Source organism: Macaca thibetana, chromosome 12 (assembly GCF_024542745.1).
Source record: "Macaca thibetana thibetana isolate TM-01 chromosome 12, ASM2454274v1, whole genome shotgun sequence".
In the NCBI taxonomy this organism is placed as follows: Eukaryota; Metazoa; Chordata; class Mammalia; order Primates; family Cercopithecidae; genus Macaca; species Macaca thibetana.
Window position 1 is genome coordinate 17,194,798 of NC_065589.1, and position 18,639 is coordinate 17,213,436.

The window sequence follows — 18,639 nt, forward strand, 5'->3', positions numbered from 1 at the left end:
CTCTGGGTGGTTGTATAAAATCCTAAAGTAATTCTAAAAACATAAACATTTATTTCTCTTTGATTATTCTCTACAGAACAGTAGTTTCCATTCTACCACAGGAAAAAAAAAAAAGGGTATTTTTAAACATATTAGATAGGCCTCTTAGAAAAGTCAATTTTCAAACAGAAACTCGACAATAGAAAGGCCTCTTTAATAAGTCTATTTTCAAACAGAAACTCGACAATAGAAAGGCTTCTTTTAATTTCCCCCTCACATTAAGTTTCCTATTCCAAGTGTGTGTCAAGAATTTAATTGCAGCATGAAATTAGCCAGTTATAAAATACTGTACTTGTGCCCTTGCCTTCTAAAGTAGAATGCACTAAATAATTTGCTTAATGGCCTCTAACATGAGACCTCAATTTAATATCCAGAGTGCCCTTACGTGTTGGATAAATTCCTAGTGAGATATGCTCTGTGTGTAATCCATCAAAACATCAATAGATCAAACACACACACTCACACACACACAGAAACTAAAAGAAAAATATAAAGCTGATAGGCCAAGCTGATGAGTTTAAAACGAACCAGCCTGGCAGATGACTGTACCTTTTGTAGGAATGCATGTGATTCCTTCTCTTATAGCTGTGTGAGCAATACCCTCAAGGACTCAGCGGTGGGAGATTACATGGCCAGTCCACAGACATGAGTGTGTTAGGGACCTTACATGTTTCTGTCTCCTTTTTCTGAAATCTCTATTTCTTTAAAAAAAAAAAAAAATCGGTTTCTATAGTTGAGGTTGCCAAAAGGTTGGCTTCCAGAAAAGCAATGTTTCTATAATGATTACGTGTCAGTTTAGACATACCACTTTCAATATGATGGAAATGAATTCAATCTTTTTTTGTACTTCATAGAACTACAAAGATTTCTTTTCCTGATTACTTTTAACAAGCATTTTGCAAACTTATTAGTTCAGAGACTAGAGAAGATGGAAACAAAATCTGGTTGTTTAATGAACGGGCTAACATTTCTTGACCTATAATCTCCCTTTTCACTTTACTTTATGTTGAATTTATATCCACATATTGCTTTGGATTTATGAGAACTAAGTCAATGAGAGTAGCAGAAGATAATAGAATAAATATAAAATAAATTAAATAAAACAGAGGAAAGGATAATTTGAGGGAATTCCAAAATCTTCATATTGACTTTCTGACTTTGTAGTTTAGACTGGTAAATATAGGTAAATGTGTTGCTAAACCAATGCATTTATGACATTTATAGTGAAGACATTGAAATGTAAGGACCTGATAAAAAAATAATACTAGATTATAACTCTGGGACTTTAGGTCTCAAAAGCCAATATTAAAAAAATTTTAAATTTCTATGTTAATTTATGAGCTAAGTAAACTGGATGACTCCTCTTATAGTACTTAGAAGTGATGTGCTATATTATTTATGAGGTTATTTGCTTTGCTCAGAGATGATAATTAGGGTTTGAATAAAGCAAATTGAAACTGGAGAACATTAAAAGAAAGTGTGCAGATGAGATTGATTAATTTGACTTACTTATATCTCAGAAGAAAAATAATTTGATAAAAACTTAAATTTTAATTAGTTCATTGTCCTGCTATCACATTTAATACAAAATCACATATTCTTAGTTCACTTTTTAAAATCTACCTTAATTAATTTGAAGGAGTTGAGGGAGACTCTTTTTCCCCAAAGTTTAGGTATGAATGTAAACAAAATAAAATAAAATAAAATGTCATCTTTGAGATATTCAGTCTCAATCTTAAACTCATGATATTGAATTTCATCAAGTATCTTAGGGACTGTGTTATTAACATGAGGAATAAAGTATCTCGGAATCTTTATCTTAGAAAATTTCATAAAAAGATCATATATTTCCATCATTGATAATACCTTCATGATGCATGTAGTAAAAAGGTGAGGTTTTTATTAACTAAATTGACTGCTCAAAGAGTTGAAACTAGTGAATGTATCTATTATGTACTATTTCTTGTCTGCCAGAATATGTTGCATTCTTATCAGCAACTAACAAGAGCTGCTAGTTGGCACATGGAGATAGTTTTATTGTGCTGTATCAGGTTGATCATTATGAGCCTGTCACTAAAATAGGGTTTTATCTGTGTGACTGAGATAACAAAACATGCATGTATTATTAAGCACATCATTAAAAAATAAACATGCATACACTTGTCTAGGTGAACACCAGGCCACAATATGACAGATTTGTTTATTCCTCCACATGTTCACTAAGGCCATTTCATTTTTTTCCCAGGTTATAGTTCCTACAATAGTTCATACATGCCATCAAGCCTGAATTGAACTCTTCATTCAATTCTGGGGTGACAGAGTTCATGCTGTTCTCATGTTAACTAAATCACAGTCTGTCTCAAACCAAGATGACCAATTGTGTTAAATTAAAGATAGAGGTTCTTTGCTGAAGGCAGCTTACACAGGGGGCTGTGTTGACACCTCTAAGCTGACTTTCTTTTAGAATTCTAAGTCACATTGAAATGGAATGGCTTGGATAGACAGGGTCACTGCATTAATGACAAATCCACAAGCCGCATGGCATTCATTCCTAAAACCCAATACCTTCCTAATCTTTCATTCCCCTTCTTTAATGCAATCATATAACTGCACAGGCTTCATGTTTTCACCTCATTTCAAAATGCTCTCTTACATGCACCATCTCTCCTTGGAGACTTCTAATCTTGTAAGAAGTGATAGAATACTTTCCCTTCCACTATAGACTCAGAAGCAAGAGCTTTTATTTTCTAGTCATTGCAAAACTGATTGACTTCTTTAGAAAACTCATATGGTGTCAACTCAAACCAGAGTATCAGAAAGCCGTATTTTATTGTGTCTTTTAATAATGTCTGTTTATAATCATGAGCGCTTCTGATAGCTAGCCATTGGGAAGAATACTAGTCATAGTATCTATCATTAAAAAGAATTGTTCATGATTAGAAACCAGACTAAGATGCTGTCATTAAAATATTCATGGAAGTGTTCTGTTACTTTGTTTCCTTTTCTCCTTTATTCTCCTTGTTTTGTGCCTGAGAGTTTCCACCTGAAGGGTATCTCTACACTACAGTGATGCCCTCATCTGACTTTGCAAGTTTTGTATTGACTATACTTTTTTCCAGTTGTATTTTTAGCTGACACTGTTGGCAATGGTGTGTAGTTGAATTACTCCCTGCCAGTTTTTTTTTTTTTTTTAATAGATCGGTTCACAGCGTCCTTGCCTATTGCTTATCTCTCCAGTTATCTGTCCTTTTTTGCTGTTGCTGGTGGTGTTCATTCAGACAGACATCATTCTTTCCTTTTACCTGTTTATTCCAGTCTAACCCTGTGAAAAAAATTCATCATGAGTCAGGAGAAATTCCTCATGGCATGTATTACTGGTATTGTGATTTGAGTGGCAGCCGACTGACACTTAGAGAACAATTTATCTACCTGAATTGGACTAGACATCACTAATGCACATGGCAGATTGATTGTACAGCTTTAGTGGATGTATTCTTTATTAATGAGATTCAGTATGATTTGCTAAAAAGCCTTTTACTGGGTAGTCATTTTCCTTCCCCCTTCACGATCTCTTTTTATCCCATTTAATCTGTTGAACCATATACCATGTTTTGAAAATGTGTTTCTTTCCTCTACTTTTATTTGAAATACTGAGACATTTTAAATAATTGCTGGTAAACTGAACGGAACAAACACAAAATAAAAGAAAAGAAATATTGGAATTGAAATGGATTATAAAAGACAGGAAACTAGAAAAAGAATTAAAATCCTAAAAAGTCATTTAAATGAAATAAATGTAAAATTATGTGGAAAAGAAGAAGAAGAAAACAAACCAAGAATAACATTTGATATTTGAAATAACTGATTTCTAGAAATGAAAGTATTTGTACTGATAGTGGTTGTAAAGCATCATGGGATTCCTTTCTAAAGAAAATATGCTATTTGTATTGATTTGCTGAGAGTTGTGAGTTGCTGAGGTTTGGGGACTTCAAATAGGCCCCAGCAAAAATCTAGAGAAAACCCATAAACTGCACATCTCTTAACCCTTTGCTTCATTATCCAGAGGCCACTGGGCAGGACAGAATAATTTGTCTTAACTCTGAGTTTTTTCTAAAACACCAGAAGATGACATAAGGTTGAACTATTTTAGATTCTAGTCTCACCCTGAACAAATATTCCCTCCTGTGTAATTTCCAACCTGGTATCGGAGGAGGATAAAAAAGGAAGTGACTTCTCTACTCCTCAGAGAAGAGTCTTCATGTGCCCTGATTACTACAGATATTTCCCCATTATCTTTCTTTTTAAATTTCCCCATTACTGTTTATTTTTGTAAATCACAAAATGTCGTCTGTCCCGTAAGTAAAATAAAATGCTGAAAGAATAACGTTCTCCTAAAAATAACCTAGAAAACAATTTGCTTGACAAATGATTTTCAATCCTATTTTGTCACTCGTCTCAAGAACAAATACTGTTTAAATTGTATATACTGACAGGCATCTAAATAATTTTTAAAATTATATGTGACCGTCTAATAATAACAAGCAGCCTAGGTGGTTAAGAAGACTTCTCACTAGGTGCGGTGACTCATGTCTGTAATCCTAAGAGTTTGGAAGCCTGGGGAGGGAGGATTGCTTGAGTCTGGGACTTCAAGGCCAGCCTGGGCAACATAGTGAGATCCCATCTCTACCATCAGCTGGGCATGGTGGTGCATGACTGTGGTCCTAGCTGCTTGGGAGGCTGAGGTGGGAGGATCACTTAAGCCTGGGAGGTTGAGGCCGCAGTGGGCCATGATTGCACCACTGCACTCCAGCCTGGGCAACAGAGGGAGATCCTGTCTCAAAAAAATTTTTACAGTAAATAAATAAAACAAGAATCCCTCTAGAAAAAAATCCTAATAACTCAAATTTATCTGTGCCATTCTGATTCTCTCTGTAAAAGAGCTGGATATGTCAGGGTTACAATGACTGTATCAAGTACTACATGAAAAAATAAATACAAAAATTAGCTGGGTATGATGGCATGCATGTGTAGTCTGAGCTACTCCAGAGGCTGAGGTGGAAGGATCACTTGAGCTTGGGAGGTAGAGGTTGCAGTGAGGCAAGATCACACCACTGCACTCAGTCTGGGTGTCAGAGTGAGACCCTGTCTCAAAAACAAAAAAAAAAGAAAAGAAAAGAAAAAGAAAAAAGAACTCCTCTTTGCCTGTGCAAAAAACAGCTGTCGGTTATTGTTGGGCTGGCTTCCCCTAGCATCCTCAAACCAATATGAAGCTGAAACCTACCAGTAGCATTTACCCTGCAATGTTGAATATACATTGCCCTTCAGAAAAGAAATCGAACTACAAAAAATTTTTAAAAATTATTTTAGGTTTTAGTTCTTGTAGACATAAAGTAGGCATTTTATCTTCATAATTCATTACTTCTTTCCCTCTTTAACTTTAGCCTAAATGTATGACATTTTCACCAAAACATTTATATTAATAGAGTAAAAATATAGCAGCTCATGTGCCAAGAAAATATCTGGAAATTCATTAGCGAATTGCACTTACAATATCACATGTTATGCCTGCTTATTTACTATTCCCTTGGAGAAGTCATTATCAGTGCACTGAGTGGGTTCAACACAATCTGATCTGACTAATGTTTAATAACCTACTACGCACAAGGGACAGCTTCTCTGCTCTTGGAAGCTAGTTTAATAATTAAGACTAAACCTACCAATTATTGCATCATTTTGAATCTATTCATATGCCAAAATTACCCTCGTGTAATTTTAACTATTCTAGGAGAAAGAACAAAATATGTGTACATTGATAAAATAAAACAAAATGATAAAGTAGAAAATTCACAGTTGGGGGCTGGGTACATGTGTCATTTGCAAATGTCCAAAGCAAACAGTCTTCCCGTGTATTGCTTTCTACTCTACATGGAAGTGGAATCTTTGTAGACATGGTTCCATATGATGTTATTAAGATAGCCACGTTAAGTGATAAAGATGAAGGTAAAAATGGTGACAGTAAAAATAATAATAATAATAATAGTAATAATAATAGTAATACAAATACAGTAATAGCAGCTACCAATTCTATAATAAGTTGGTTCCTCCATTAGTTGCACCACATGTTCTATCTTTTCTTTCTTTTAACAGCTCACCAAAATGAAGATTGTTATTTCCAATTCAAAAGGAATAAACAACTTTAAGAGTTAAGGGACTCAATTATGAATCTCATTAAAGCTAGCAAGTGAAAGAAACTGATTCCACCTTGTATTAAGGCACCAGGATTTTCCCATTATGTTCCCTTTCACCCATATACACAGCATTACTCCAAGTTTCATTCTTACAATGAGGTAATAACCTACAGGTTTATTGAAATACCCAAGAACAGAAAACATCCCCAGTTTTCTATCTAGTTGAAAGCATCAACTAGTTATCTATGTATCCATCATTGCAAAAATGTCTTAAGTGAACATCACCAATGCTAATAACTGAATCTTCCCATTATCAGAGCATTTTTCCTTTTTGAAAATGTCAAGCATTCTGTAGGCCTACATCTGCTGTTTACCTTCCTTCTTAGATTACAGGATTTGTGACTGTCATCTCTGCCCTAAACTGGAAAGCAGCCGAGTGTGTAGATCATATAGCTCTTACAATCAGTGTCACCGATTGCATGGTTTCACTAACTGCACAAAAGGCAGAGACCTCTAGGCAATTGTTCATTTGTTCTGGTTAATCTGGGTGCTTGCCCTCCATTTGCTGTTTAATGAGTGTAAAGTTTCAGTTTTGCAAGATGAATAAGTTCTAGAGATCTGTACCTGTGGTTAACAATACTGTGTTATGCACTTAAAAATTTGTTAGGAGAATAGATCTCATGTGTGATGTTATTACACACATAAAATAGCAAAAACTTTCCTGAAACTTAAATGTGTATATGTATACAGTTTTTAGAGTTTTATAAAAGCATTTCAAAATTTTTGACTTTTCATAAGTATATTAAAAGTTTTATAAAAGTATTAACATTTCTGTAAAACTGTCAACCTCATACTTACAAATTATCAAAAATGAAACGTGAAATTCTAACAAATAGTAACAAATCATTGAAATCCTAATACACATCTCAAACATACTGTGTCTACAACTTTTCTCACCAAACCTGGTTATTCTGCCATCTTCCACATCTCCGTTAATGGAAACGCCATCCTTTTAGCTTGCTCTCACGCTTCCCATCCAATCTGTCACCAAATTCTGTCAATTCTACCTTCAGAATGTAACCACGATTCCATCACATCTCACCTCCTCCAGTGCTGCTGTGGTCCCAGCCACCATCTTTCCTCGTCTCTATTGCTTTTACAGCCTCCTGACTGGTCTCCCTGCCCTGCCCTGCCCTGCCCTTACTGAGACGCGTCTCATCCCAATTTCACCCTGAGCTAAGCCAGCTTCCTGACGGTAACCTCCATGTCCTCACGAGATTGGACTCCACTGCTTCTGGCCTGATCTTCTAACCTCCACCTGCTCTGCCCTGTTCGAACCACAGTGATATCCTTCACGGACCTTCTATGTGCTAGGAATGCTCCCCATTATGACCTCTTCTCTCCACATTCCTTCTTCCTTAGAAATCTGTTTTTCTGGAGGTCTGCATGGCTTCTTTACTCACTTATTACTTCAGGTCTTTACTCAAATGTCACATCCTCAGTGAGTCTTTCCCTGAGCTTATTTTAAATTGCACTATCCCCATGCCCCTGACCCCTAATTCTCTTGTTTAGTTTTTTTTTTTTTTTTCACAGAATGTATTACATTTGCACTTACTCTGTATGTACTTGTTTCCTTTTTGTCTGCCTTCTCCACCTCCCAACCCTCTACCAGATTGTAACTCCGATGAGGACAAGCGTGTTTTGGTATTTTGTTCACCATCTTATCCCAAGCACCTAGAGCAATGACTGACATATAATAGATGCCCAATACATGCGTAATGAAAATTTTAATACGGAAACAAATAGCTATGCAATACATACAAACATCAACCTAATAGAAAATTAAGAAGTCTCCTTGGTAACGGCTCTCTTCATTCTTTGCTGAACCACTTCATTTTCTATTCAAACATCAGGATATGCCAAGTGGTACACTTAGCTCCAAATCAGAGATGAAAATGCAATTTACTAATTAAAATAATGGATTTTAAATACGGGTCTTTTTATTTTTTAAAACATCTTCCTTGTACATCTTATTGAAATTGATTTTCTTTTTCTTTCTTTTATAAAGTGATCTTTTTTTCTGCTTCCTAGCAGGCTAGCTATATTCACATTCCAGTATGGACATGAATATTCCCTTGTGTATTTCCAAATATGAGCAGTATTGGGAATAACTTTTAACTAGAGGCATGTGTTTCAAGCATAGTTTCATTTTGAGGGGGGACTTGATTTTCCTTTTATCAATTCGTGATTAAAATTAATTTTAAGGTAACCCACACATATATAGTGAAGACATTTTCTTTAGGCGACCTCAAAGTTAGAAGCCTTGGAGCAATTTTATTAGCATGCTCAGGCTCTATTCTAGCAGTTTCATTTGTTACATTAGATACATTCTCTAGGAGACATTGCATTTTTAGCAGTTCAAAAAGTCCCCTGACTCACAGCCTTACTCCATAATAATTTCTTTTTCCTACGGGTTTTTTTTTTTTTTTTGGGAAACATTTTACAAAGGCCATCTTTGGTTAAAGATATCTTCCAATAGCTAGAAGAATATAAAAAATAGTCCTCAACAGGAAACTATTGACAGTCAGTCTATAACCATCTCTCCATATTTAACATTACTTTTCAAAGAAAAATTACCTTAAATTCTCCAATGGGCTTCTGTTTAATCATTCAATTTGCCATGGTGTTGGATGTTTTGAAGGTCCACTCTTCACTGGAATTTCCTCTGTCAGAAGAGCTTAATTCTCATGCTGACTGAGTAGCTCACATGGGGCTCTGTTCTGAAAGGCCCCTCCTCTTGCCAACATCTGTCTATTTATTTCCGATATAGAACAGATACTGAGCTTCTTAAAATGTAAAATAAGTGCTACTTCTAGGATATAATTAAAGTCAAAACAACCAAAAGTATAAATAGCTCTTGAAAGGTACGTGAGAAGACTGAAGGAGGCTTACCCTAACAGGAGCCTTTAAAGGACCTTTTTTTAATGTTGTCTCTACTCTGTCCTGGTAGGTGACTAGATGAAAATCCAAGGATTGTCTCTATTACTAATATAAGCATAATGTAAACTGTAAATTTATAAATTCTGAAGTTTGTATTAAGCATCTTGGGAATCTTGATGGCTCTAACTGAAAACAATAGGCAAGCAGGACAGACGCCATTTTGACTTGTATAAGGGGACTCCTTAGATTAACTTTCCCCATGAGCACTGAAAAAAAAAAAAAAAAAAAATAGAACACCTATCATAAATTAATTCATTTAGAATCATCCTTGCAGATTAAACATCTGGCTCAATAAAGAATTTTTCTGGTCTAATCGTATGGTTTGAGGAATAAAAAACTTGCCCATGCATTTGATTTTTTTTAACCAAAATTACTCCCATATATGAATATCTTGTTTAGCTTTGAAGAAGAAAATCTGGATGCATGATTTTTACATAAAAACAAGCAAAGCAGCTTGTGGTCCCCTGAAATGATTAATAGAAAAGTGATTCAAATTAATCACAAACACAAGAGGAAGCTGAAATTAGAGAGGGTTATTAAGATACTGGCTGCTGTTTAATCTCACCCGTTATCAACACATTAACCTTGTTTTCTCTGCCTGAGCACTAAGTCCTACAGCAAAATTAGGTCAGAAATTCACATCAGATCAGATCAGCTGACTCATTCCAGCAAGACCCTGACATGCTACAGATTTGAGTTTAATTCTAGATAGAAGGATGGCTGAGGGCTTGTGTGTGTGTGTGTGTGTGTTTGTGTGTTGCTCAAAGCATAGGTTAGTTACACAGTATTTCTGTGCTCCCTGTAGAGTATTCCTAAATACTCTTAGGCAAGCTGGTGGAGTATTTCTTAAAGTTGATAGTGTGTTTCCAAACCTTTGTTTAACCATGTTCACTCCACCTGTGCAATGGGGCTTAAACACTCCTTTTCATGTAGAAATAGGGTATCTCATTTTTCTACATGCCTCCAATTAAAACAAACCTAATAATATTAGCTACTCGTGATCAAAATAGCTAGTCATGGTGCAATGAGTGGGTATATCATTCACAAAAATGCACGTCAATAGATGCTATTTCCACAAAGTCTACTGCCACAAATCATGGGTATGTTCCCAGAAGCCATTACTATCTAAAGAGGATTTATGTAACTGTTAACATTTCTCTAATAAGAGCTCTCTGTGTAATTATGTCTTTGGGTAAAGTAGTCATTTAAAATATTAACCAATTCAAAACTTGGATGTCATAACCATTTGCCTTTTGTGTAGCAATGTGTTAGTAAAGGAAAAACAAATATTTTCTTTAGAGATATTAGATTTCTAATATATCTAAAAACAAATATTTTTGCTTTATTTTTCTTCATGGTCCAAAGGATGGACTTTAGTGGTTCTTTTGGAGTAACAGAAATAATGACTCTTTCAAATATAGATAGCTTTCAAGTATATATAATAATATGCAATTGCATGTATTTTTTTAAAGGAGCTGTAAGTAATCTAATTCCATTTCTGTCACTTTTAAAGAGGAAATATAACCTCATATAGATCCCTTGAGGGCATCCACAGGGAACGGAGACATTCCTAATCAGCCTAAGTAGTCCTTTGTGTCAGAACCACTTTGCTAAAGTCGAGAGCTGTCTTCCAGATTCACAATGTTTAGGAAAATTTAACTAATGTAGCATTTGTTTGATTAGAAAAAAAGAAATCCTACCCTTACCTATGGGAGATACGATGCTCAGAAAGACATGTACTGGGAACAGCTTTTCTTGTTGCTTTTAATTTAAAGGATGTTTCCTATATTGTTTTTAAAATACTATAGCTAATAGCAAAATGAGACAGTGCAAGAACCAGTTTCAGAGTTCAGAAAGAAAACTTTGTTTGAAGGGACTTTTTGTGCATTTGGCATATCAGATTATCTTTGGATTGCCTGTCCTTCTCAGGGGATATCGTCACTTGATGGCCTACACTTGGTGGCCTGTAAATAGTCAACTTCCAGCAAGGGGTTCACAGGTACACCCAGGTACTGCCTTAAGGGATGTTTGTGGCTGGACTCTGTTCTAGTCAGTCACTTGCCTTCTTCTCACTGGCTGGTTCCTGAACATGTCGATGGTTCAATACATGACTACCCTTCCTGTTTCTTACCTTTTCTCTCAATCACATGATAAACTGGAATTTTGCAACCCATCTGAAGGGAACTCATTTTTGTGAAGCTATAGGTTTTGTGTGTTTGTTTTCTTATAGGTTTTTCATAATAAAAGTAAATCTCATTTAACAGTGCCTGCACAAAGCCATTAGGATTTAAAATAGCAGAAAAGATGAGCTACTAAAATAATTTTTTATTCTCCATTAACTTGTTTCCTTTAAGTCTTTTTCTCTTTTTCACCAAATGTTATTTGAAGCTGTTAGGAAAAACACTAAGAGCATCGCTTTTTATTTGATATTTTTTCACCCAGCCAGACTTTTGAGTAAAATCCCATTTGAGAAATGGAAGTGAAGGTACAAGAAAGTTAATAGTGACAAGGTGCTCAAGTTAGTTTAAAAATAAGGAATTGGGCTCAGAAAGCCTAAGTGACTTAGAACACTGAGAAAGTGATGAGGATATTCTTTTTCTAAGAGCTCAGTGTTTTAAGCTTCCCAGCATCAGCACAAAAGGCATTTCAGCACATATGTGATCCAGAAGGTCAATCATATGAAATCCTATTTCCATTTTTTAAGCAATCCTTGGCAGTCTGCATGTTTCTGAAATTGCAACTGGCATATTTCACAGAGAATTATCATCAATGCCTTTTCAAGGTCAAACATGCCCCATCTTTAGATTTTCAGCATGTATATTCTACATACTAAACTGCGGTATATTTTTAAAAGGCATCAAGCAGATATGTTACATAATTTTAAGTAATTAGACTATGTTTATTAATGCCTCATTGAATTCTCTCTACTCAATGTAAATTGCATGCTAAAAATATTAAAACATGTGTTAGGTTTAGATGTTGGTCCTCTATCTTTCACCATCCCTGGAATCCCAAAATGCCAGTGTGACTAGCGACTTGCTATGGACTTTCTCAAAATACTAAAAACACATTTTTCTATTAAGAACATGGCAGCAATTCCAAAATTGTAGTTTGAGAAAAGAATGAAAGACTGTTATTCTTTTTAAATTGTCAGAACTCCGAGATATCCAGTCACCATATGAATGAAATAAAATTGAATGTGGACGTTACCATGAGTACTGAGACTAGATCATTTGAGATTCCACAGCCAGTCTATCATAAGGAGGTTAAAGACTTTAGCCTCCTCATCCTGTCCTATCATTATTTGTTGGGCCTGTTTCACTCTTCTCTCTCCAAGTTCCTCCCTTACCTATCCAGATACTATCTCTGTCCTCACACCGTACGTGGGTCCTGATTTTGGAAAAGAAAGACACCTGAGAAATCTCAACAACTAGAAAACTTTACTAGTATTCTGCCCCCTCCAGAGATATTCGTATTTTAAATTAAAATTCTAGAAAAACATGTTGGGGGAGGGAAAGTAGGAAAGAAAGGAAAATTCTAGTTAGCAAGACACATACACATTTTTCAAATCCTAGTGCATGTGCTTACTGTGAGGACAGTAATAAAATAATGTTTGGGATATGATTGACCTCACCAGGTTTGGGGCATGGCCCACAAATGACTGTCTCCCACATGTGCACCTGGTCAGGGTTCCTGCTGCCATCTGAATCTCTGCCTGTGATCGTCTTTGAGGTGAGGTCTGAGTGTGTCCTGATGGAAGTAATTCCTCTGTGCCTCCGCAGCACAGGCATGGAACAGGCTTCCATCTTGGTTTAGTTTCCTAGCTCACTATTTTCCCACTAGAGCTTGTCCTAGACCCAAGGCTCCAGCTCTTCTCCACTTGGCAGCTTTAACTGTACTGAAGCTTTTGGAGAAACAGGGAGAAAGGACTGTTCTTTAATTCTACCTTTCTGTTTCTTTTTCTACTAGCTATTCTTAGCTGCTCTGATGGTTTTTCACAAATTTTATCTCCATAATTTGGCTCCTGATTTAAATCTATGTATTGACTTTAGACAACCAGGTTTGGGAACTTTTCATGCCAGTTTTTAGTCTTTCATTCATTCATGATATATTCATCCACATAACGTGGCATCTGTCCTCTTACCAGGGCTGAGCAGTCCGTGCTCCATCTAGAATGTTCTAGACACCTCCCTTCCTACCTACCCAAGGACTCTCTAACAGTAACTTTTCCCTTTCTCTAAGTCATCAATATTTCTCCTTCTGCAGTAATCATTCGCACCCACATTTTAAATATGCTAATTTTCTCCCTTCTTACGGGAACAAAATTTTTATTTAAAAAAAAAAATTTGGGTACGGTGGCTCACGCCTGTAATCCCAGCACTTTGGGAGGCTGAGGCAGGCGGATCGTGAGGTCAAGAGATCAAGACCATCTTGGCCAACATAGCAAAACCTCATCTCTACTAAAATTACATAAATTAGCTGGGCATAGTGGTGCATGCCTCTAGTCCCAGCTACTCGGGAGGCTGAGGCAGGAGAATTGCTCGAACCTGGGAGGCAGAGGTTGCAGTTATAAATGATAATATAACATACTTATTATTTATAAATTATAAATATTTATAAACAATACGTATGTTATTTATAAATAATTATTTATATTCTGTTCAAATCCTTTATTTTCATTATCTTGTGAACACAATCCTATTCAGTTTTGTTCCTGGCCCTTCAATGAAATTGTTCTTATTAATAATACAAATGTGGTAAAAAGCAATGGTCAGTTCTCAGGCTTCAACATATTTGATGTATCAGCCAAATGTCTCTCTCTTCTTTAATCGCTTTTGACACTTCACCTAAGGCATCACACTCCTTTGTGGTTCTCCCCTCTCACTAGCTGTTCTTACTGAATTCTTCCACCTATCATATGAGCAATCAGGTGCCTCCAGGGGGCAATCCTGGGTTCTTTTATCATCTCTATTTAAATTTAAGTCCTAGTTATCCTCATATCGGCTCATGATGGTGAAATCTATAGACTACAACTCTCATATTTGCACCTTCGGCTTGGAACTCTAGCGTAGCTTCCAGATTCTTTACTCAACGGCCTCCATCACCTCCACTTGGACATTTAAAAGGCTTCATAAAATCGTCATACCAAAGCTGAGCTCCTGTCCTGCCATCACTTATCCTAAACTTGCTCCCCTTTTAGTCTTTGCCATTGCATTAAATGGAAACATCCTTCTGCTAGCCTAGGCAGAAACAAAATAAAGTAGAAAACAACAACAGAACAAACCTGAGAGCCACCTCTAATTAATTTTTTTCTCTCTTGCTCAACTACTGCATCTCATCAATCAGAAAATTCAAATGGTGCCCATAAATTTATTATTTTACACTACCTTTACCACTACCACCCCAATGCAAACCAACATTATCTCTCAGCAGTTAGGACACAACAAAATGATGTACTTCTCTCTTTTGCTCTATTCTCAAGTAGGACTAAAATTTTATCTTCTGCTTATGGGGTGAGTAGACGTGAAAGTCTCCAGATAATATGGGACTTCTTCGATTCAATGTGTGATTTGAATTATCTTTACTTTTATGCTATTAACATAGTTTTGAAAAATATTGCTTTATCAGACTAGCAGGAATCAACTCAAAGTTCACATAAATGGATTACTTAGACCTCACTTACTATGTAATGACAGGGTTTTGCTGTGTCTCCATCTACCTAAATGCCTGTTCCTAAGTCCCTTGGACTTTAGTCCTCTGAGGTTATGCCCCTTTTTGAACACTTGACAGCTAACCACCTAAAAATTAGCCATTTTTGTTGTCCTAATAACTATGAATCTTTAAGTAGAAACCTACTGAAGCTTGTTAATGAAATACAGAAGATAGTAGTACAGTGATAAGCACACTTTGGGTGTTCTGTAAAAGCTAATGGAATGATCCAGAAAATAATTTTATTTATATACTTACAGAAAAGGATTTATTATTGAGTTATAATGCCAAGATTACAAACTTCAGACTTCAGCGTTTTGAAGTTACTTTCAAAAACATGTAGGTCATCCTTTGTATTTTGAATTTTAGAAAACTCAGACTCATAAAACTAAAGTTAAATGCTCACACACAAAAATAGTCCATCAAAAATACTTCACAGAAGAAAAAAATGTCCTAAAAAGACATTTATACACTCTAGAAAAGAATTGTGATACCAGTTAAAATTGGTTAGAAATCAAAATAACATAGTCCTCAACAATAAATTAATTGACTTTAAATATAAATACATGCAATTGTGAAAATGTTGATCAATTATGCAATTTTTATACCTGATAATAGATTTTCATTTTAATAGTCCGGAGAAAAAAGAGTTCTCTTTTAAAACAATCTTGTACACCATTTCTTTCTATTTCTAGCTTTTTGCTTTCAAATCATCTCTCTCTCTCCATATAGTTATTTTTAATTAAATTATTGGAGTAGTGTGATCTTACCTAGCTTCTTTAGAAGCATGAATAATTCATTTTAAGATAATATTTTGGTTTTTTAAATATCATAGCGTTCAGAGATGATAAGTAAAAGTATTAATGCCTGATTAGATGAAAAATCTCCCAATTAACCATCAAAATGTCTTTCATATTATTATTATTCAGATATCAAGCTAATTGATATAGATTAAGTCCCTATATTCTGGATTTTAGTGAATGAACTTTATTGAAGAAACAGGATTCCATCTGACACAGGTGTCTCCCTGTACCACCAGAAGTCACACACACTTGCAAACTGAAAACATTGTGACATTCTTTTTAAAAAATCAAAAGATATGCATTCTTCTTTTGGTGTTAGCACTCTAGGAAATTTAACCTCAATTTGGAAGGCCACCCTCTGGGGCTCATCAGCTAGTAGCTGGTAGGTTTTGCATCATAAAAGTAATTCCGTCTGAACAAACTTGTGGCACTTGGTACCAAACAAGAAATTTAACAGCCATAAAATTCTGTGTAGGGAGAGCACACCGTGAGGATTCTACTTGCCTTCAGAGGCTCACATAAGTATAATTATTGATGTGTCTTGGCCATAATCTAGAAAGAAGATGAGCTCTATTTAAAGGTAAGAACTATAATCAAAGGCCATTAAAGGTAGGGATTTTCATCAAACTTGGGCTATTGAAGGGTTTGTGTTTTCCCTTGCGCCTTTGCCAAGAGGTTATTGAGCATAAGCTTTTGTTCAGAGGAAACTGAATTTTTCCCCATCCCGTCTGTAGCTGCATATGCACACACATAAGGAAATAACTGTTGTTAACTAAGGATGATATTGGCAGGGTGGGTGGTGTTTTTGTTATAGTTGAGGGTTCACTTTCATATACTCTCACCAGGTCTAACTGACTCTGAAAGACCTTTTCTGACCAAGTGACAACATCACAGCCTTAACAGCCCTCATGGACTTTCTTGTGTGCACAAAACTCGAAATAATTTTATTTATATTTACCGTTTTATTGCTTCTTCTTGTCTTCGGCGTTTTTCATTCTTCTCTTTCAAATAGGCCAGGTTAGTTTCATTTCTCAAGCGATCGTTCTCTCGCGCAATATCTGATGCATTCTGAATAACCAAGCCATCATAGGCCTTCATCCCCATATCCTCAATGTACTGGAGAAATGTGTCCAAAGGGTCTTCCTCGGGATTAGAACTCATCATCTTGGAGGATATCATGTAAAGAGGAACACTGCCTGCAGGGTGAGAACACATTTTACTTTTATCCAGGGTGGGGAAAAAAGCAAGGTGCTGTTTATTATCCCTAACAACTCAAATCTCCAATGATTATGACCAAATCCGATTGGAGAAAATGTGTCACTAGAATAATTGCAACCAGAATATTTGAAGTAAATGTTAAATAAGTGCTACCTGAGTAGCAAACCCTCTCTTAAAGTAGCAACACTAGCAGGACAAAGGCCAAAGCTCTTGAGCTATAAGATGATGTGAAGGTGTAAATACTGTATGGAAAGTTAAACATTTGGTTTGCATAATTACAATAATAATTTTGTTTCTTAAAATACGTTTCTACACAAAGAAGATATATAAGATCCAAGTTTCATGTATTTCTGATTGCCATAAAGACTTTTCTGTTCAATTTCAAGGAAAATGATGTAATTATTTGGAAAGAACTTTTGTACATACATGTGCTTCCCTTAATTTTTGAAATTAAAATGTATGAATATGAACTATTTATGCAAAATATAGTAGTAGTAAAAGAAAAACACATTTCTAATATAACTGGTCTATAAAAGAATCCTTTTTAACTCTTCATTCCTCTCCATAATGGTCCTCCATAATACCTTCATACTACAACTAACATATCATAGATCACTAGGACCACATTAATCCTGACCAGTCTGGTAATTCAAGTATTGACAACTGTTGTCTCACTGTTACATGAAGTTTTAAAAACTTGAGCCTCAGAAAGGATTACTGAGAAACCAAAATTAAATCAAAACAAAACAAAAAAGCATAGGAATTTCAATTAGTATATATTACTCTCAACTGTAAAATGATGCTAGTATTAACTCCTACCTCCTGCTGATGTGAAGGTTAGGAGAGGTGAAGACTGTAAATAATTTTGAATAGAGTTAAACAATAGTAAGTATGTAATACTATTAGCTAATATTATCATTAAAAAGTATGAACTGGCAGCAATAGTAATGTCAAATGTATATGTGTGGTTAGATGGGTAGATGGACAGATGGATGGAAGGAAGGCTTACTGTACTAATTGCATATTAATTGTGGTATAAGAAACTGGTATAATTGAATCAGATTAAATAACCCAAAGCAAAGTCAATTAACAAGGGGGAAAAGATTCTCCATTCAAAAGTTATCAATTCCCTTGCATGTTTTACTTTCTTTAAAAGACTTAGAAAGATATTTTAAAAATATCAGCCCAACTATTTGATGTAAAACTCCCAGACTTTCGCTTTTTCAATTACAAATAATTTTCATTCTGATTTTTTTACAGGTATAATCATGTTCCAAAATCTGGATAATAACTATGGAAATTTTACTTTTCATCAGACTTTATTAGCATTTCAGCTGCCAGTCAATCCATATTTGATTTGGAACCCATGCTGAATTTAAGGATTTTTCTCTCCTATGTAAGAAAGTATTGAAACTGGAGTCTAGATAAGGTTGTTTGTTAACTCTTCATTTTTATGTTAAGTTTTTTGTATGTTTTGTTTTATGTTAAGCTGTAATGGGTTAGCAAATGAAATGGCCTTTTAATTCCAACTATCTGGTGTAATTGAATTGTATTTTAATATCAGTCTGTCAGATTAGATGCTTATGTGATGGACATTAAGAATAGCAAATTAATGCTACAAATGATTGCAATTTGGGGAAAAATACAAGAAAATGGTTCTCAGAGAGCTAAAGCATTGCCAT

The 18,639-nt window shown here is 35.3% G+C and overlaps 2 protein-coding genes across 2 annotated transcripts in view; one reads left to right on the forward strand and one right to left on the reverse strand.

The window, feature by feature from the left end:
• The window catches only part of DOCK10 (dedicator of cytokinesis 10), a 1,376,581-nt gene that overhangs the window by 700,420 nt on the left and 657,522 nt on the right, over positions 1 to 18,639 (forward strand). The gene's annotated exons all lie outside the window — the stretch shown is intronic.
• NYAP2 (neuronal tyrosine-phosphorylated phosphoinositide-3-kinase adaptor 2) overlaps positions 1 to 18,639 on the reverse strand; it is a 296,478-nt gene that overhangs the window by 270,442 nt on the left and 7,397 nt on the right. The window contains exon 3 of the mRNA XM_050752152.1: positions 16,698 to 16,935. Coding sequence (XP_050608109.1) covers positions 16,698 to 16,918 — 221 coding nt within the window. The 5' untranslated portion in view covers positions 16,919 to 16,935. The remainder of the gene's footprint in view (positions 1 to 16,697; positions 16,936 to 18,639) is intronic.